Raw genomic sequence first — 20,778 nt, forward strand, 5'->3', positions numbered from 1 at the left:
TTTATTGCCATTTCTGGCTGTTTTATCCTTGGGGGCAAGCCCTTTTCAGGCTTGCCTTTGTCACGGGTATAACATAGGTGAGCGTGGGTCTTATTTCTGTTGTGGCCAGTCGTCCTTGGGGCATCTGTTGTGTCTGGGTGCGGCGGGGTGCCTCCCTGCGACCTCACCCACCGCTGCATGTCTCTGCCTGTGTGGGACGGTTTGTAGCTCAGTGCAGCCGGTGTGCCCACATGTGTGCCCGGGGTTCCCCCATACATGTGCCCAGGGTGCCCGTATGTGTGCCTGGGGTTCCTGCACATGTGCCCGGGGTGCCCATATGTGTGCCCATGACTGTGGAGGACGGGGTGAGGGTCTGTGAAAAATCTGGCTGTGTCACTGTGTGTGAGTGCCCATAGGGACTCTCCGTTTTCCCGAGCCTGGACATCGCAGGGACTGGTCTCCCCTGCAGGGAGCAGTGACCTTGGCTGAGCAAGGTCACACGTGTGGCCCGGGTGCATGGGGGTGGGGGTGGAGGCGGGTTAGTCTGTCCTCTGGGCCCCAGCCCTGCCTTGCCGCTGTGACCTTGGACAAGCTCCCCCCTCCGTAGGCCTCAGTTTCTCCCTGTGAGGTCAGAGTCTGTCAGTGTTGGAGGGCCCTCAGAGGCCATAGTCCAAGCCAGACTGAGCAAGGAGCCTTTCTGCAGTAGCCCTGACTAGTGGTCATCCAGCCTCTCCCAGAAGGCCCCCCCCCCCCCGAGGCTGTGGTCCACTTTCCAGACAGCTCTAATCATTAGGAAGTTTTATTACTGAGGAACATCACCAGCTCACATCTTTAAAGTGATTTATTCTCTCTAAAACTCTCACTTGTCAATTATATCGTAACTCAGTTTTCTCCTCTGTAAAATGGGGACAGTTATTCACTCTGCCCTCCCCTGTCCCCCACCAAATGAAAGTGCTTTAACACTTCATGTCTCAGAGGTCTGTTTCTTCCAGCTAGACGCTGTATGTATCGCTGATCTCTTGTTTGGGGACGTATCTTAGAGGAAGCAAGCCCAGCTTTTGTGGCTTGTACTTGCCCACCACCTGGCCCTCCCCGCAGGCCCAGGACCCTCCCAGGGACAGTTCCCAAGGTCCGGCCCCAGGAAGCTCCGAGCTGTGCCAGGAGTCCAGGGTCCGCGGCAGCTGTGACAGGGGGCTTGTTGTTGAGCCAGTGGGATATGAAATGTCTCTATGTCCAGGACAGGGCTTTTAATTAAATTAATTGCCAGCTATGTTGTAAAAATGCTGATGGGACTATAAACGAAGCGTCCTGGAGGCCGTTTATTATCCCCAGTCAGAGGCTGCGGCAGCACCTGAGGCCGGTGGGCTAGAACGTGACCAGGGTACAGAGGACGGGGTCTGCAGAGTAGTCAGGGAGAAAGTGCGGAGTAAGAGCATCGGGCCAGACTCCGGCTGCGTGCAGGGGCCCCTGTTCCTAGCTGACCGTGATTAAAGCCTTCCAGAATCGCTCTCAGAGCGCCCTGCGTTCCCCCCGCCCAGAGCATGTATGGGTGTATGATTTGCATGTGCCTGATTATGTGTGTACAAGCCTGCAGACTGGTCCCCCGGAGTCTCAGCCCCTACCTCCTCCTCCTGGCTCAGCTATTCTTCCCTCCCAATTAGGCTAGCACTTCTCCCCTCATTATTGCAACCCTGGGCCACAGACCCTCCCAGCTTTCCCGAATGCTCCTGCCTTTGTCTCCGCTGCCAGGGTGCTCCAGGGACGGCCACGTGGAGTCGGCCTCCCTCATCCTGGCGCAGGGCATCCCGTCCTGCAGAGCCGAGCCCGGCGTTGAGCCAGGGAGGTTTCCAGCCGGGGAGGTTTCCAGCCGGGTTCCCGAAGCCCCTCCAGGTGGGCTTGCACCCAGGGTCTGGTCTCGGGGGCTTCCGGCAGCGCACACACTGGGCCCTCTCCCACCTACCCCTCTCCTCCCAGGCTCTCCAGCCAGTCTGAAGAGCCGGGAAACAGGGTGTTTAGCAAACCAAGACTCCAGAGCAGGAAGGAGGCCCTTCTCCCCTGCTCACTGTGGGTTGTGAGGAACCATAATTACTCCGGATTCCATTCCATTTAATTGCAGCTTATTAAATTCTAACCAGCCAATTATCAGCAACAATTACAGCTTAATCCAGGGACACAATAGCTATTTTATCGTTTGCTAATCAAATGCTTATTTAGGGCTTCGCTTTATTAACTGTTTCTCTGGCCTGAAGAGAGGCCAGCCCTCTGAGGGGCTGGGACCCTTCCTCCCTCCTCTGCCCTGCCCTGTGCCCCCTGACCTTTCTCTGCCGAGGAAGGACTGCAGACACCTGCCCCAGTCAGGAAGGACTCTTTGTTGGCAGGCTGTGGCTCTGGCCCCGGAGGGCGCCGGGCACCCGCTGCCTTTAAGCCACACTGGGGCCTGGTGTGCATCCGCCTGCGTGTCTGTGCTGGGGCAGGTGCCTGCGGGTGGGGTGGCCGGGAGTGGGTGAGGGTCTCCGAGTGACTCGGTGGGGCTGTGTGCATTCGCTGTGGCTTTGGGGGTGCCGGGCTGCATCGCCGTGGGTCCGTTGTGTCCGAGTGAGTTGGAAAGTGCATGTGTCTGTGTGAGTGTGTGTGTTGTGAGTGTGAGTGTGTGTGTGCTTTCCCACGATCGGTGCCTTGTCAGGGTGAGCACAGACACAGTCACACTCTAGGAGAGAGAATGACTTTCTCCTGCTCTTGGAGATGTGGCTGGGTCCTGTGGCACTGTCACAGGCGAGTAACCATGGAAACTGAGCGGCTGGGGAAGGGGGTGGACACAGCTCCAGGAGCTTAAGCAAATGGGCTGCAGGCTGGAGGCCGCCACGGAAGGAAGGATCCAGGAGAGAGCCGGCCCAGAGCTTTCCCTCCCTGGCCGCTGGCCCCTGGACACCCCACGGCCTTAGAGAGCCTTAGATACAGAAAGGACCTTGGCAGTGAGTCTTCCCTGACGCTCCGGAGTGCTTCCTTTGCCTCCATCCCTCATCCGTGCAGCCATGAACATAATTCACACTCAGTTCGCTAGAAAGATTGCCTGGATCAAAGGGTTGTAGAAGCACTGAGGCAGAAGAGGTCTGAGAGAGGGCTGAATCTAGCCGTCCTGGCCTCCTCCAGGAAGCCTCCAAAGCTCCGGCGCACCCACCCCCTTCCTGCCCTTGGGGCCTTCCCTCAGCAGGGCCTTCGCTCAGCAGCGCCTCCCTTGTCACCGAATCCCCTTTGTGAGCAAGCCAGTCTTTGTTTGGGCAAAGGCAGCCAGGTGGTGCAGTGGGCAGAGCCCAGGCCCTGGAGTCGGGAGGACCTGCGATCAGACCTGGTCTTCTCGTCTGTCCTTTGTTCTTTGGGCAATTCAGCCAATCTTCCCGTGGCCCCCGGCGACTCCTCATGATGAGATGCTTTATAACAGTTGTAGATCCGTATTCCAGAGAGTAGTTCTTTATGCTAATGAAGTCACAAGGCCAGAGCAATAACAAAACAATCACACGGTGCTATTTTGGGGTGCCTCAGACGGCCCCCAGCAGTTGGGGGGGAGTCCTACTGAGTCATCCAGCCTCGTTCCCAGCTCTCCCCAGCAGGCCTCATGACTTGGTTCCTGGGCGCAGGACTGGTGCAGGAGACTGCCTGTATCCGAGGGCTCACATCCTCGGCTTTTGTTCCACGTACCTGGAACTGTAGTGATTCACGCGTCCATCGGTGTGCCGTGGATACATGCAGGAGGTGGGAAACCAGGTGAGGGCCCGCTGCCTGCGAAGTACATTCGCCTCATTTCCCTGTGTCTGATGCACGGGTGAGGGGGGTCCCTTGTCTCCCGATGGTGGAGTTGACTTGCTCAGTTCTCCCAGGGCTGAGGAGCTCACCCCTTGACTGTTCCCTCTGCATTTTCTCCCATTCACAGTCACTTGGGTGACTCTATAGTTTATCTTTCTTGCAGAGAACTCCCATGTCTCTGGGAGATATCATGGGGGATGGAAAGAGTGGTAGATTTGGAGTCAAGGCACATGGACTTTGCCATTTTCTGCCTTTATGACCTTAGCTGAGGCATTTCCCGCCTGGTCCTCAGTTTTCTCATCTTTAAAATGGGGTTGCATCAATACTTTCTGAGATTCCTTCTAACTTTAAATCTATAATCCTGTCATCCTGTCACCTGGTTTTGAATTCTGACCACTCTAAATGTTGTCTGATCTTAAGGCAACTTTTTTGTCTTCTGGGAATTATTCTACTGTAAAATAAGGAGATTAGCCTGGGCCAGGGGAGCTTAGCCTTTCATTTTGGTGTCATGGATCCCTTTGGCAGTCTGAAATCAAGCATCTCCAAAAGATGAAATCTCTCCCTTTGAGGACCTACTCATGGGCCACCTCCTCCATGAAGCCTTCCCTTCTTTCTGGCTTCCTTACTTCTCTTCCTGGTCAGACTCCCCATAACCCTATGTCCGGTACTCCCCTCTACTCCCCCCTTTCTCTCCCTTGTATCGATGATTTATGTGCGTTCTTCCTTCCCATTTGAATGCCTTAGAGATTCAACTGTGACAGCAGGGTTCCTAGCACCTTGAACAGGGCCTTGTATACAATAGTGGCTTTCCATTTATTGAAATAAATTGTGCTTTAGACCTAATCAGAAAGACAGCCCTCAACTACTTGAGCTGTGAACTCCACATTTGGAAGTGTTTGTAGCGTGTGTTGGCTAATAATACCATTACCACGCTCTTAAGTGTCAGGAGCACTTTCACATTCTTCCCCCTACAAACACTCTTTCACATTCTTAATTTAACAAACATTTATTAAATCCGTATTATTCAGATTCCTCCTCCTACAGGAAGCCTTCCCTGATCTGCCACATCCTTGATATTAGTGCACTTTCCTCCTCAGATTTTGTTTTCTTATCTCTCCTGCATATTATATTTCCTGATAGAATACAAGTTCCTCAAGGGCAGAGATGGCTTTCATTTTTGTGTCTGTACCTGTGGTACCTAATTCAGCACTTAATGCAGGTATTTTTCAGCTGTGTCTGACTTTCAGTGACCCTATTGGGACTTTCTTGGAAAGACCCTAGACTGGTTTGCCGTGTCATTCTCCAGCAGTGTTACAGATGAGCAGACTGAGGCAGACAGGCTGAAGTGACTTGGCCAGGGTCACACAGCCAGGAAGTGTCCGAGACTGCATTTGCACTCGGGACCATGAGCCTTCCTTACTCCAGGCCCGGCACTCTGTGACATTATGGCACCACCTACCTGGTGGTGCCTTTTAAAGCATCAAAAAGCTGCTTTTAAAAAGTTGATGGATTTGAGTGGAATGCCGCATATTTAGAGAGAATTGTGCTGTGTTAGGGGTGTGGGTAAGAAGCCATCCTGGCCCTCTTGGAGCTCGTGGCCAAGACATAAACACATATTACCTGGCAAGTTCATCTTAGAGGTATAGCACCGGTATGTGGAGCTGAGCAGACTGTTCCCAGTCTGGTCCCCGAGAGACGATCTCTGTCTTCTTCTGGCCCAGAACGGCCTCCTTGTCACTCCCCATTTCCAGGCTGTGCTGCCGTACTCCGAGCATCTTCATCATCCCCCACCTTCTGCATCTTGGATGCTGCTCCCGGAGCTCTGGCTCCAAGAGGTGAATTTTCAGTCTGGCCTGAAACTAAGTCTCTGCCTCACTTCCCAGACATTTCCAGACTCTACTTTCTGTTCTTTATCCCCCCTCCAGAACCTGGACTCTCCTGCCTAGGATCCTGGCAGACCTCTGTATTATCCCCAGGTCCTTAGAGGGGCTTCTTACACACTTCACCCCTTACTTTCTCCCCCCCACCACGTTCTGCCCCCCTCTATTAGGATGTAAGCAGGGACTGCTTGTATTTGTATCCTGAGCACTTAGCATGATACCTGGCACGTGATAAGTACTTAATGAGTACTTACTTAATAAGTACTTATTAAGTAAGCACTTAATAAATGTTTTTTTCATTCAGATCTCTAATAACAAGAGAAATTCTGTTATATGGAATGGCTCTCCAGAAAGGGGAGAGAAGAGATAGTGGTAGAAATTTTGGTGATGAGAAAGAAAGGGGGAGGGAGGGAAGAAGGGAGGGAGGAAACAGAGATAGACAGAAAATTTAATTTTTGAAAAAAAAGAGAAATTCAAATCTAAACAACTCAAAGGTTTCTCTTCACATCCAGAAAATTAGCAGAGATGACCAAAAGAATCAGAGTAGCCAGTGTTGTGAAAGGACAGGAACTCTTATTAGTGGAGCTGTGAATTGGTCTGACCATTCTGGAAGATCGTTTGGAATTCTCCTAAGTGACTGAAATGTCCTCACCTTTTGATGCAGAGAGCCTATTGCTAGAGATACATACCCAGGAGATCTGAGGGACGAAGTTTCCCTAGAAGTAGCAGCATCTGAGCTATCTTTTAACAGATGGTTATGAATTCACAGACAGAGGGGAAGAGGGAGGACATTGCAGGTAGAGGGGGACAGAAGGAGAAAAGGCAAGAAATCCCAGGGCATGCATGTTCAGAGCTCACAGAACTGTCCTTTTTAATTGGAGTACAGAATGCAGGGGAGTAATATGTAATAGAGCTGGAAAGGTGGGGGGCATCCGACTGTGAAGGGCCTTGAATGCCAAACAGAAGAGTTTGAGTTTTACTCAGTAGACTACAAGGAATCACTAAAGATTTCTGAGCTGACAACTTACCTGACTACATCTGTATGTGAGAAAGAGTGTTCAGATATTGATCCTCCAACTGGACCCAGGAGGGAAAAGAAAGAGGGGTTTTGGCCCCATTTTATAGATTAGAGTGACAAAAACCCAAAAGGGATCCCCGCGCCCGTCACGGGGAGCAGCCCCCCACCCCTGACCTTAGGGCTTCGGCGGGTGCCCTTGGCAACGTGGGCCGCTCAGGAGGGAAGAGTCAAACGTCCCCTGGGTCTCCTGGCTGGAGCAGGAGGAGGAGGCGGAGAGCACGGCGTGGCTTGGCGTGATGCAGCCCCCAGAGAAGTGAGCTGTGCCCCTCATTGGTCACGGAACATTTATTTTTCATTAGCAGTTAAATGCAGACATGAGGGATTGTGGCGGGTTCAGCGGGCGCCTGACGCTAGCAGTGCTTGGTGCGGTAATGGATGGGCCGACAGGGACGCCGGAGAGGGAAGCTTAGGAAGCCCTCGGACCTGCCCCACCCCCTCGGGTGCCCGGTGGCCACAGCTCTGGCCGCGGGCTCCCAGCAGCCCTGGGATGTCTATGCCGGACCTCAGGCTGAAGTCTTCCCCCTCCCTCCCTGAATCTCTCGGCCAGCTTCAGAACTTCTGGCTAGAAGCCTCCCCACTCCCAAGCACCCCCTGCCCTGGGCAGAGAAACATGACTAGGAAATCTCAGTTTGTGCCCAGGAAGTGGGTTTTTGAGGATCCCGGAGTGGCGGGACAGAGAGTGAGAGAGTCAGGGAAGGGGGCTGAGCTGAGCCCCGAAGCATCCACCCCCACCCCAAAGCAGAGCTGCCTGTGTGGGGAGGAGAGGGGAAGAGAAAATGAGGGCCGAGCATTTTCCTCCATTCACATTCCCTGGCCACAGAGAGACAGGAGAGCGGTGGGTGGGCTCGGCCAGAAACATGCCTCAGATTCTACTGAATTGGAAATCAGATCCCACTTCTGGGCTGTCGGGACCTTTCCAAGGTCTCTGCTGCCTTAGAATCACAGACTTCCAGAGCTGGAGAGACCTAAAGCTATCAGGAAGTCCCACTCGCCCACCTTACAGACAGGAAGACTGAGGGATGTGCCAGAGTCAGGCAGTGAGTCAGAGGCGGGGACGGGGCCTGATGCTGTTTCCAAGCTCTTTTGCTTTCTTGCCCCTGCCCACTTCCCCAACCTCCAACTTTTCTACATCCAGAAACAGCATAGTAGTTATGGATGTGGTCAGGACAAAGGGAAGCACAAGTGGTGTGGGGTGGGGCTGAAAAGCCCAGGGTGGGCTGGACCCGTTTGGCAAGGGCCGGAATTGGAGGATGGGAAGGTGGTGAACCGGAGGCGAGATTGGGCTGGAATTTGGACTGTGGCTTCAGAACCAGAATTGGGCAAGGTGGGGACAGGGAGGATCACTTTAATGACCGGAACTAGAGTGGGTCAGGGTCGGAGGGCAGAGTCGAGGCAGGGTTAGAAATCCATTTAGAGTCGGCCTGGTATCGGGCCTGGCAAAGGGGCCTGTGTTTTTCCCCTGACCCAACTGTCCAGATGTGCAGAAATTCACTTCAGTGGTCCCAAGGCCATAGGGAGGTCGCATGAAGGGGAGAGAGACCCAGGGAACAGAGACGGGAGAAGAGGGAAAAGACAAGGAGGATGTAAAAGCCGCTGTCCCAGACAAAATCGGGCCCCACTGGCCCCACAACCCAGAGGCTCCCTCGTCGGAAGGTCCAGTAGAAGCCGGTGACCCTCGTCAGCATGGCACTAGCCAGCTCTCCCTCCCAGCTACAGGTTGTGCAGGGAGGTCCCACCCAGGTCTCTGCAGTGCTGCCCTGCCGTGCATCTGCCAGATGTTTGGGAGCAGGGACTCCTGGGGGGCTCATGGGTAAGGGCTTCATGGAGTGTCCTGGGAGAGAACCCCAAATGGACCCTTTCTTCCCCTTCCCTTTCCCTCTCCCTCAAATTTGGGGGGTTTGTGAGACTCAAAGAAAGGGGGAGAGAGGCCGGAAAGGCAAGAAAGGGGGGAGCATGACTGGAAAGCACAAGCGGCATCCCGAGGGTTGGCTGCCTCTGAACCCATGGAATAACCGTGCCCCCCCTCGCCCCCCACTTCCTGGGTGGGCTCTCCAGGGTGATTCCCACAGCAGCCCCCCGGGGCAGGTAGTGAACTTTATAGCAGGGACACCAAAGCTTTGAGAGGGCCTGGGACCAGAAGGGACTCTCAGGCCAACGAGTGCAGGCCCCTCAGTGACCAGATGCAGGGCTTGAGCGCCAGCAAGCTCACCCAAGCAGTAATTGGCCAGGGGACAATTGGAAGCCCAGCCCTCTGACTCCAGAAGGGCAGCGAGGTGGTGCAGGGATGGAGTCAGGAGGACCAATCTGGTCTTGACTCATCCTGGCTGGATGACCCTGGGCAAGCCACTTCACCCTGTCTGCCTCCATTTCCTAACGGAGAAGGAAAGGGGGAACCACTCGGGTCCTGGCCAGGAACTCCCCAGAGGGGTCACCGAGAGGCACACACACAATCAGCTGACCAGTAGCCCCTGCCGCAGAGCCCAAGCTCTCCCCACCGCACCGCCCTGCCTCCCAGTATTTGAGGGGTTTTCAGCTTCTGGCCCCTTGCCCTCCGGCTGAGCAATGTCTGGTGCCAGGAAGGGGGTGGGAAGGTAGTCCCCGACCCCTGGACAGAGAGACCCCTCTCCTCCTCCCCAGCCCCCTGCCCTGACCAGAACGATGCGGGAGCATGGTGATGTGGGCCGCACCTTTTAGGGTGGGCACGGACAAACAAGCGCATTGAAAGAGGGGGACTGGCCCAGGGCACGGGGGTCGTTGGAAGGAACAAGGAATCTACTGCTCAAACAAGAGAGTACTTGGGGAGGATGTGATAAACACCTCAAGAGGAAGAGGGATTAAATTTGTTCTGCTCAGGCCCCGGGGGACAGCACTGGGGGCAGCGGTTTGTGTGCTGGGAAAAGGGAGGAGGAGGAGAGGGAAGCAGATTCTAGCTCAAGAGAAGAAAAATTCCATAACAGAAATAGGAATTATCTCCAAATCAGAGATGGCAGAAGGGGGACTGGCCTGCCTTGGTAGGAAGCAGGTCGGGGACCCTCAGTCCCTGGGCATTTGAGCAGGAGCTGGGCGGCTGCTTCTTTGGGATGTGGCAGAGATCGCACAGATGCCCTCAGAGGGGAGACACAGAGACAGGGCAATCGCCATGACTGGCCCTAACAGCGAGCAGACAAGAGCGGCTTTTATGATCCTGACTGACTTACCCTTCCTGCACTCCTTCACTTGTGACTTTTCTCCTTAATGTAGTGACTCCCATGAAGCTTTTTTTAAAACCTAAAAATTGGAGGGAGACAGAGCTCTGTCTTGGCTAAGACATTTGGAGTTAGAAATCCCAGGTTGGTCTCCCCTCTCTGTCGCTTACTTGTTCTTTAACTTAGGGCAGGACATTTCTCTGCAGAACTCGGTTTTCTCATTGAGTCTCTTTTAACTGTGAGTCCTATAACCATGGCTCTGACTGGGATGGGGTCTTGTTTGGGAGGGTAGACCCCAAGACAGGATGTCCCCTCCAGAGGCCCGAGGGGTCGTGCTGTGTGTCTGTTTGTTTCTAGGCCTCTCATCCCTTCCCTTTGCCATCCTAGGTGCCCAGCAGAGTGCCACTGTGGCCAACCCAGTGCCTGGAGGAAACCCTGATCTGTTACCCCATTTCCTGGTGGAGCCTGAGGATGTCTACATTGTCAAGAACAAGCCGGTGACGCTCACGTGCAAGGCCAGCCCTGCCACCCAGATCTACTTCAAGTGTAATGGGGAATGGGTTCACCAGGGAGACCACATAACAGAGCACAGCACCGAGAAGGGCAGTGGTGAGGCTGGATTGGGGAAGGGGACAGGACCAAGATGGGGGATGGGAGAGGGAAGGGATACAGGGATGGGAGGGTGGGGAGCAGGGAGGGGGAAGGGATGGGAAGGGCTGAGGAAGCAGGCCCATTAGTCTCTGGTGTGTATTCAGAGCAGAATGGGGTTTCGGGGCCCAGGCAGCTTTTTCTAAAGACTGAACTGGTAACCAGTGGGTGAAATGACTGAGAGATGGATATTGGCTCAGCACAAAAAAGCAATCACAGATATATCCAATGTCCCAGCTGGAAGGGGCTTGAGAAGCTGCCTGGTCTGACTCCCTCTATTTACGGGCGAGGAAACTGAGACCCAGACAAGGTCACAGATCACACAGGAAATCAGTCAAAGAGCCAAGAATTGAATGGAGATCTCTTTGGCTACCAATCTGTGATTTTTTCTCTCTGCCCTTCTACCCTGGGCTATCTCCAGTCATCAGGTTCATTTCCCTCGTTTCATAGAAACGAAAGAGCCAGAATCCACCTGAAGGTCCTTATGCCGGGGGCTCAGCACAGCTCCCCCCAGTCCTTGGGGCTGTGAGTCTGGGCAACCTCAGCAGCCCTTCCCTAAGTGGGCCCTGTTTGCCAAGCCCTCTGATCCTGATGGGGGAATAATAACTAGACAAGAGCCCATTTGTCACCCTATGCCTCAGAGCTTACAGTCTCAGGGGATAAGAGAACCACACAAAGAACTGCCATTCCACATAATTTTGGACAAGTGCTTTAGAGAGGGGCACCCAAAGTGCTTTGTAAGACATCTTCAAGAGTGGGTAGATTTGAGGGCTAGGACAAGCCAAAATCCAGGAACTGACCACCACCCCCAGCCATGCAGCCATCCGTCATGAGCACTTATTAAGTACTAGCTGTGTGCTAGAAAGTGGATACTGTTGGGAAGACCTGAATTCAAATCTGACCTCAGACATCTATTAGCTGTGTGACCTTGGACAAGCCACTTAACACTATGTGCCTCAGTTTCCTTATCTGTGAAATGAGAAAGAAATGGCAAACCCTGGTATCCTTGCCAAGAAAACCCCCAATAGGGTTACAAAGAGTTGGACACGATTGAAATGACAGCCCAACAACCAATGTGCCAGACATTATACTAGGTGCTAGAGATTCAAAGACAAAGAATATCTATTATTAGTAATAAAAATAAGCAAGGGTTTCTATTCAGACAAGTTATTTTGGTTCCTCATGCAGCTGTCCACAAGCTCTGCCCTCCCCATCTCAGTCTAGCTGCCCATGACTTCCCTCCTTAGAAATAGCAGTCGGTATTGCAGGGAGAGAAGTGGGGAGGGGGGTATTGTCCCTGACAAACCCCAGCGCCCTGAGGGTCTCCTTTATCAGAACCGTAGGTAGGTAAGCTACTCCTTGCCCTTTCTCCTTTGACATGAAGAGTTAGGGAGAGGAGACGGGGGAGGACAGGGGCTCAGGTCTTTGGGGAGGGCAGGAGTAGGGGTCCAAGTATAAGGGAAGACTGATCCTAGGTCTTCCTTAGAAGCCTGGGGAGGAGGCTCAACCAGACCTGGGATTCAGGGGTCACGTTCCTTTCTGCTGCCCAGTCCCAGGCTTCCCAGGAGAGGCAGCCTACATCTGCTTCCAAGTCATCAGGAGCCAGGGAGCCCATGGGCTGGGGCAGAGGGCTCAGGAACATGGAGGGACAAGGGGGGCAGCTAGTGGAGAGAACAGTTGCTCGCTGTGCGATCCTAGCCGAGTCATTTAACCCCCTTTGCCTTGCAAAAAGAAAAAAAAGAGGAACACGGGATCACAGCTCCAAGAGCAGGGAGTAACCTCACACATGGCTGGTCTTGTGGGGAGCCAGACCAGAATCTGTTGAGAACAGAGACAGAAACAGCATTGACTCTAACATGAAAGGTCCTGGATTCAGATCCTGCTTCTGACACTTACTAGACCGGTGACCTTGGGCAAAAGTTCCCTCATCTATAAAATGAGAGGGCGGCTTTCATGGTCTCTGAGTCCCGTTCTGAGTTTAAATCTCGGCTATCACAGATTCCAGAGAGGGCCTCTCACAGGGGGCCTCAGGAAAGAGAAGGGGGGAGTTATTGTAGCAGCCCTCCTCATTCAGGGCCCACACATCATTTACCTGTGCCTATCACCAGCACGCCGACAGAGCAGTGAACGGGCCCAGGTACCCCGACGCCAAACCCCCTCTCTGCCCCTAATTCCTCTGGTGCTTGTCGGAGACTGTCAGCTACCTCACCTCGGGGGGTGACTTCAGTCACCCCCTCTCTCCAGCCCCACCTTAGGTCTCCTGTAAAATGAGGGGTTGAACAAGGCCGTCTTTTCCTGCCCAACCTTGACATCCCACGTGCCGAGCTCCCTCGCTCTGATAGGCTGTGTCAGCGCTGGATTCTGTCAGCTCCCCACCGGCTCTTGTGGTCAGCGTCCTGTATCCTCGGTCAGCCCCAAAATGTGGTGACCATCCCCCAAAGGGAGTCTGCCCTACTGGGACCATGGCGAGACCCGGGAATTATCACCCCGGGGAATTGTGGGCCCTGACACCACATTGTTTAAGCCTTGAAGACAGCCTCCATACTCACTCTCGCTTTCTGCCTCCTCTTGTCTGTCTGGGTCTTTGTCTGTATCTCCCTCCCCCTTTTGGTCTTCTCTCTCTCTCTCTCTCTCTCTCTCTCTCTCTCTCTCCCTCTCCCTCCCTCCCTTCCTCTCTCTCTCTCTCTCTCTCTGGACCCTTTCATGCGTACTGGCTGAGGTGCTGAGAGTGTGGGTGGGACCCAGTGACCTCTACGGGTCCTAGTGGCTCTCATTATTAGATCTTGTTCTGTCCTCTCAGAGCCAGCCAGAATTTAATTTAGGGGGCGGGGGAGCTGGAGAGACAGAGCGGCCTTGCTTATTATTAATAATAATATGTATTTATGTTCTTGTTATGTATTTAATTATAATAATATAATTACTCTTGCTGGAGTGCACCATGTTTACACAATGGTTCCCTTGCAGCAGCCTGGTGAGGCAGCCAGCGTAGGGCTTAGCCCCATCTTACAGATGGCAAAGTTGGGGCCAGAAAGGAAAGCTAGCTCTGCCCAGGAAGGTCCCAGGAGGCAGCGGTGGACAGGAGGACGCCGTCACTCCCTGCCTCCTGCCCCTCTGTAGCCCTGCACACCAGAGGGGCCGGGGGCACAGTGTGGGGAGGTGGGAAGGGATGTTTGCTGGGGAGCCACCCCGGGCGGCCAGAGGGGGAAGGAGCTCCTTGTGCTCTCACCCTCCTCCTACCTCAGGCCTGGGAGAGGGGCAGGGGGTGCAATGGCTTTATCAAGTCTTCAGGCCCCAAAAAAAGATAAATGTGATACACATTAGAGCAGAAACTCTGACTCCATAAAAGACCCAAATTTGCTGACCTAAGCATTTAAGCCCAACCTTGGAAAGTGGTAATTTATTGTTTGTTAAACAAACTGATTGGTTATTAGAACCAGATTTATGAGAGGGTGAAAACAGAGCCACTGAGGTCATCCTAGGGGCCTAGTCAACAAACACAAACCCACTTGTACTGATCACATAGGCCTGTGCTGTTGGGCCCCTCTGTCTCCCTCCTTCCCAATTGCTTCCTCCTCTCCTCTCTCTGTCTCACTACACATCTCTCTTCATCTTTCTCCTGCTCCTTTTTTTCTTATTTTCTTTCTCCTTCTCTCCCCTCCCTCTTCTTCCTTCCTCCCTCTCTTCCTCTAGTCTTTCCTTTCCTCTCTCCTTCTTTCCCTCTCTTCCTCTATTTCTTTATCTTCCCAATAGTTCCTTTCTCTCTCTCTCTCTCTCTCTCTCTCTCTCTCTCTCTCTCTCTCTCTCTCTCCTTTCTCCATTTCTTTCTGTCTTCCCCTTAGTTCCTTTCTGCTCCCTCTTTCTCTTTATTCACCTCTCCCTCTCTTTTTCCTTCTTCCTTTCTCCCTCTCCACTCTCCCTTTTCCTCTTCCTCTTCCCTCTCTTCCCTTATCACCCTGCCTCCACTCATACACACACATTCTCTCCTTTCTCTTCCTGTCTCACTACTTATCTCTCCATCTTTCTCTGCCCCTTTTTTCTCTCTCATTTATTTTCTATCTCCCTCTCTCCCCTCCCTTTCCTTCCTCCCTCCCTCTCTACCTCTCTTTCCCTTCCTCCCTTTCTTTGTTCTTCATTAGTTTCTCTTTTCTCCCCCTTAGTTTCTCCCTCTCCTTCCTTTCTTCTCTTTTTCATTCTCTTTATTCACCTCTCCCTCTTTTTCTTCCTCCTCCTCTCTCCCTCCCTCTCTATTCTCCCTTTTTCCCTTCCTCCTCCCTCTTTTCCCTTATCAGCCTCCCCCCCTCACACACACACATACACAGAACATCTTAATTGCTACATCCCCAGAAAGGGCCTGGGCCAGCCAAGGTTACATCTGCTTCCATACACACACCTGTCCTCCGCAGCTGCAGCTGCCACTGTCCCCCATTGTCTCTCATTTATGCAATGGGCCTTTGGAACTTAAAGGGACAAAACCCAGGCTTTGAAGGGGAAAAGAAAGCATGGGAGAGGGGAGGAGAGCTAAACCCAGCTCTGCACAATGATTCCAGGGCAATTCAGGTCTGAGCTACCCCAAACCATCCACATTGCTTTCTTTGCCCAATCTTTTTAAGGGCACACATTTTTGCTATACTGGGGGAAAGGGCTACAAAACTGAACAAAGATAACCAGACTACATTGAGACCAGAGCTCAAGAAGAGAAAAGAGAAAAGGGAGGAGGAGGGGAAGGGAAGAGGTAAGGGAGAGAGAAGAGAGAAAAAAAGGAAAACAAGAAAGGGAAGAAAAGGAGAGGAAGAAGAGTGGAAGACAAGCAAGGAGAAAGGAAGGAAAGAGGAGAGGGGAACAGAAGGGAGAAGAAAGGAATGGAGAAAATAGAGAAGAGGGCAGAAATGGGAGGAGTTGTTCTCCTTGAGATGGTGCACTTCCTAGTCTTTGCTGCTTTTTTCAGGCTCACCAAGAAAAGAGATGGAAGCTAAGGGAGATGAAGGGAGTCCGGCCGCCGCTAATGCCAGGGTTAGGGCTGCTGGAATGAAGGTCACTAGAGGTTCCACTGCCTGTTTAGTTCAGCTGAAAGCCCAGGGCACGGTCCTGTCCAGTAGAGGGATGAGACATCAGAACAGAATGTACAGTGACATCTAAGTTTTAGAAAGGAACAAAGCAGAGTGAGGCTTTAGGTGGAGGATGTATTTATGAAGAAACATCAAAGAAAAAGTAGTATTTGAGCTGGACTTTAATAACTAGAAGGAATTACAGCGGTGAGGAAGAGAGGAGGGTGGGCAGTTCCAGGCACTAGCCAGGGTGTAAGAAAAAGCATTGAAAGCCAAGGAGAGCACAGGATAGTTTGGCCAATAAAGCTGGTTTGGCTGAATTATGGAATTTGTGTAAGGGAGGGATGTGAGATGAGGCAGGAAAGGTGAGCCAGTGCCAGGTTGTGATGGACCTTGAATCCTAGCGAGAATCTGATGATTCAGTAAGTAATCGGAAGTCATGGAAGACTTTGGAGTCGAGGTGTTTCGCAATCGAGTCTGGATCTGAGGAAGATCAGTCCCTCAGTGGTGTGAAGGATGAATATGGGGAGTGAAGGCGGGAAGCCCTTCTGAGAGGTTATGGAAACATCAGAAAGGAAATAATCAGAAAAGGAATGAAAGATGTTGCCTAGACAGAAACACGAAGTTAGAAAGGAGTAAATTGGGCCGTAAAGATGGCGAGAGGCCAGGGAGGGTCCGTGCCTTCATTGTCAGCTGACACCTTAGCAAGGCCAGCAGAGAGGTGACCTTCGGGGCCCTTGAGGCCTACTAGTGCAGTGGCCTTGGGCAGCCTCTCGGTGCCCCGGGGAAATGCTGCAAGACTGGACACTAGGTCTGCAGAAAAGTTCCTTCTTTACACCAGTGAGAAACAACATTTCAGGCGGGGTTACGATTGCAGGATCCGTATCTCAGCCTATAGAGGGCCAGGAAGGTACAGTTATCCCCACCTGACCGATGAGACAGCCAGGTTCAGACTTCAGCACCCCGCCTGGCAGAAGCAGAAGGGACCTGAGGACTCTGAATGTCAGGGCCTAGGAGCCCTAATCCAGTCGCCTCCGTTACAGTGAAGCATCGAAGAGTAAAATGATCTACTTGTCCCAGGTCACACAGCTAGGGATGATCAGTGCAGGAAATGGGCCAGGGACTCGCACCCAGGACTCAAGTCTGGTCTCTTAACTCCTAATCTGGGCTTGTTTTTGCTCTGCTGTGCTAATTGTGGAAAATGGGATCCGGGACCCGAGGTGGAGAGGGGTTAACCGTTAGTCCTTTGGTGGGGCAGGAGACAAAGACAGGTGGCATTGGGAGGTCAGGTTAGCAGATTAAAAGGGGGGCTCCTACCCCCCAGCCTCCCTGAGCTACACTAGCTGAGCTAAGTTTGGCTCCTTCCCCCCAGCTCAGACCTGACTCTGCACTGCAGCCCTAATTGAATTTCTCTGTTAACAATAGAAACACATTCCCATCCCTGCCTCACTCTCTCTTTCTGATAAGCCAGTGACCCGAGGGAAATTGGGGTCAGGAGGAGGAGAAATTGGAAACAAACAGTTTTTACTCTCCTCTGCACCCTGCTTTTGGTGGCCAGACACACAGGTGTGGGGAGGGACAGACAGATGGGAGGAGAAACTGGTGGCCGAGGGGACAGGATCGTAGCCGTGCAGCAGGACGGGAGACGGTCGCACAGACCAGTGGCTGGCAGGGATATTCACTGCCTCAGTTCCCACTTGTCCTTTGAAGCCCTGTCCAAATACCACTTCCTCCAGGAAGCCTTCCCTGACATCTTCTCATAAAGACTCCCCCCACCCAGAACCTCCCATGTCATTGTTTTTCCCATTCCTATGGTGACCTGGAAAAATTCGTCCCCTCTTCCCTCTGGACCATTGGAAGGCCAGTCCTTGGGACCCTCATAGGAGGAGGAAATCAAAGATAAAGCCTCAGCGTCCACCCTGGGTTCACTTCTGCCTCTCCCTGGTCCCTGTATTCCTCCTACAGCGTCTTGTCCCGCAGCAGAATTAAACTGGAACTCAGACCTGCCTCTGGCCTCAGCCCCTTGCCCCCCAGAGGAAGTCACTCACATTCACCCCACCCTTTCCCTTCCTGCCTCCTGCCAGGCTCTGAGCATCTCTTCAGGGCCCTGAGGCCTTCTGAGTGTCCTCGGTCCGGCCCCCAGCTCAGTCCAGCCTCCTGGCCAGATTTGAGTTTCTGGGATCCCCCTCAGCACCCCACATGCTGGTGCCCCTGAGGCCGAGGCCCGTGTGCCCCTTCCAAATGCAGGGCCCTCCGCAGTTCTCTGGGTGACCGCAGCCTCAGGGTCCTTTCCTCCCACGCAGGGCTGCCCATGATGGAGGTCCGCATCAACATCTCCAGGCAGCAGGTGGAGAAAGTCTTCGGGCTGGAGGAGTACTGGTGCCAGTGCGTAGCCTGGAGTTCTTCAGGCACCACCAAGAGCCAGAAGGCCTATGTCCGCATTGCCTGTGAGCACCCTGGAATGGCCAGGAGGGGGCTAGGAGCTGTCCTGGTCAGGAAGCGGGCTTGCGCAGGGAGGGGGCAGCTTGGAGAGCCCTTCCTCAGACAGGGAGATGAAGCCAGAACGGGCTTCTCTGTACAGGGAGTCAGAGACAAGGGGGCCTCCAGGGACAGGAGCTCAGGAAAGTGCTGGGGGCCTTGGCCCCGGCCCAAGCTCTGGGGCTGTTGGACAGTTGAGTTGGAGCTTCTTTCCAGTCCTGAGGGGAGTCATAGAAAACAAGCTCTGTTCTTGGTGGCGGGACCCCTTACCCACTCCCCTGGAAGCCCGCACTCCTTCCCACCACCGCTCCGGGGGGTCGGCCACCTGTCAGAGCCCACAGACGCCCCAATCACAGAGTCTGGATCCTGCTTCAATGCCCAGGAGAAAAGACCTCTCCTCGGTATCTGGCAGGATCTCTGCCAGACCCAAGCAGCCCTCACCTCTCTCTCTTCTCTCCCAGATTTGCGCAAGAACTTTGAACAGGAGCCTTTGGCCAAGGAAGTATCCTTGGAGCAGGGCATCGTCCTGCCCTGCCGCCCGCCCGAGGGCATCCCCCCTGCTGAGGTAAGGGACGGGTGGGGAGGCCCGGCTCCAGCCCCTTTCTCCAGCCCTTTGGAGCCCAGGGAGTCAGCGTGCCCACCCCCCTTCCTGTTGCTCTGCCCCCCAGCCCACACACCAGCCAGACCCCCCAGGCACCAGGGTGTTTAGTCAGCTTGGGGCAGAACTCTGGGCCAGCAAAGCCCCCTGGTCTCTGGGCCTCTTTTCCCTCAAAAATGACAGGGCTGGGCAGGGCGCTCTCTGAGGCCCCTGCAAGCTTCTCCAAGCCTATAATCCGAGTAAGGTAAAAGCCTGGGAGGGGAGTGACAGCAGCCTGGCCCAGTCTTTCTGCCTGTGGGGGGTCTGCCGTGCCGCCCAGCTGCTGGGAGAAGGGAGCCCACCGTAGTCTCAGGCTGTGGGGCTGTGGGGGGCTCTGTGAGGGGGCATGAGCCCAGGCCTGTTCCCCATGGGCTTCCTCCCTGGGCAGGCTGGGGCCATCTTTGCTGGTTTGCTTTTTGTAGGGCCAGTGCCCCGTGTGACAGTCCCACAGACAGCGTCAGGTGGCCCTCACAGAAGTGAGGTGTGTTGGAAAGAACCTTATGTTTGTAATAAAAGGATCAGGCCCTACTTGTGGCCAGACTGTTTGCCATTTTTGTGACCCTGGGCAAGCCACAAGAGAGCTCCCTTCTCGTGGTCTCAGTTTGCTCACTGTGCCCTGTGGTCTACAGGGGTGAGCCCTGAGGTGGCCCAGGGGCCAAGCCCAGCCTGCTCTGTGTGCCCTGGGCCTAGGCCGAGCCCACAGGACATCATCCTGCGCCCTGGGCCCGGCTTGGGCAGTGCCCCAGGGTGCCATTCTAGGGCCTGCCACCAGTCCTGGGGAGGTTCCTGCCTCCCTGTGTATCAGCCTTCCTTCTGCTCTCCACTCAGACCAAGGCCCTTCTGGGGCCGACTGGGCAGGATCCGTGTGGGCAGAGCTCGTACCTCTGCCCCTCCTCAGGGCTTGTGTGGGCAGGGCCCCTCTGGGACAGCAGCTGGGTGGTGCCGTCCCCACCCCCGGTGGATGGCAGAACCTGCTAGTGCCTCCCTGTCCCCCCAGGTGGAATGGCTCCGAAACGAGGACCTGGTTGACCCGTCCCTGGATCCCAACGTCTACGTGACCCGGGAACACAGCCTGGTGGTGCGCCAGGCCCGGCTGGCCGACACGGCCAACTACACCTGCGTGGCCAAGAACATTGTGGCCCGGCGCCGCAGCTCCTCGGCCGCCGTCACCGTCTACGGTGAGCCCCACCCCTCGGCGGGCGCTCTGTGGCTGGAGGGGGGCCCTGCCCTGAGCGGTGCAGGTGCCCGGCCTGAGAGGGACGCATGAGCATCGGGACCGAGGGGACTTGAGGCGGGGGCCGTGGGAGGGGGCACACCGCCTGGTGCAGGAGATGGGCGGCCAGGCAGGGGGCTGCAGGAGGGCATTCCTAGGCAGTGTGGGTGCAGGAAGGGAGAGCCGGGCCAGCAGATGCCGAAGGCCTCTGGCCACTCCCTGGCAGATGGGCGAGGCGGGTGAGAGGCCCCCGGACCTGTGCGCTCTGGGGGGGAGGGCGCCTGCTGTGGTGTCGTTGCCAGTGGCTGCCAGGCGTGGGAGATGGGGTCCCACCCGCTCCCCTCAGCTCCTCCTCTTCTGCCCTGGGGCAGTCAGGACTGTACGGGGCCGCCCCCGCTAAGGACATTGCCTCTGCACTCGCGCCCCAAGCCCCCCGTGGGGAGGTGCTCCTTGCCGAGCCTCGGGCCCCGCTGATCTTGGTCCCTTCTCTGTCCCACACCAGTGAACGGTGGGTGGTCGACCTGGACGGAGTGGTCAGCCTGCAGTGCCACCTGTGGGCGAGGCTGGCAGAAACGCAGCCGGAGCTGCACCAACCCGGCACCGCTCAACGGGGGCTCCTTCTGTGAGGGCCAGAGCGGCCAGAAAACCGCCTGTGCCTCCTTGTGCCCAGGTATTGGCCCCTCGCCTCCACCACCATGGCCACCCTGCATTGGTCACTCCGCCGCCTCCATCGCTCTAGTCCCACCATCTGGGCCAGGCAGGGGCCAGAGGCACCTTAGCACAGGGGGGCGGGGCTGCCGTCCTACCCGGTCACGCCCCCGCCGGCGAGCAGCG

General features: G+C 54.7%; 1 protein-coding gene across 2 annotated transcripts in view; it reads left to right on the forward strand.

Annotated features, from left to right (window-relative positions):
- UNC5A (unc-5 netrin receptor A) overlaps positions 1 to 20,778 on the forward strand; it is a 100,913-nt gene that overhangs the window by 59,021 nt on the left and 21,114 nt on the right. The window contains exons 2-6 of one of the 2 annotated variants that reach the window (XM_031953735.1): positions 10,311 to 10,532; positions 17,920 to 18,063; positions 18,556 to 18,659; positions 19,729 to 19,909; positions 20,447 to 20,614. In XM_031953735.1, coding sequence (XP_031809595.1) covers positions 10,311 to 10,532; positions 17,920 to 18,063; positions 18,556 to 18,659; positions 19,729 to 19,909; positions 20,447 to 20,614 — 819 coding nt within the window. The remainder of the gene's footprint in view (positions 1 to 10,310; positions 10,533 to 17,919; positions 18,064 to 18,555; positions 18,660 to 19,728; positions 19,910 to 20,446; positions 20,615 to 20,778) is intronic. The other variant, XM_031953736.1, reaches the window with a different exon arrangement.

The sequence above is a fragment of the Sarcophilus harrisii genome, chromosome 2, assembly GCF_902635505.1.
Source record: "Sarcophilus harrisii chromosome 2, mSarHar1.11, whole genome shotgun sequence".
Classification (NCBI taxonomy): Eukaryota; Metazoa; Chordata; class Mammalia; order Dasyuromorphia; family Dasyuridae; genus Sarcophilus; species Sarcophilus harrisii.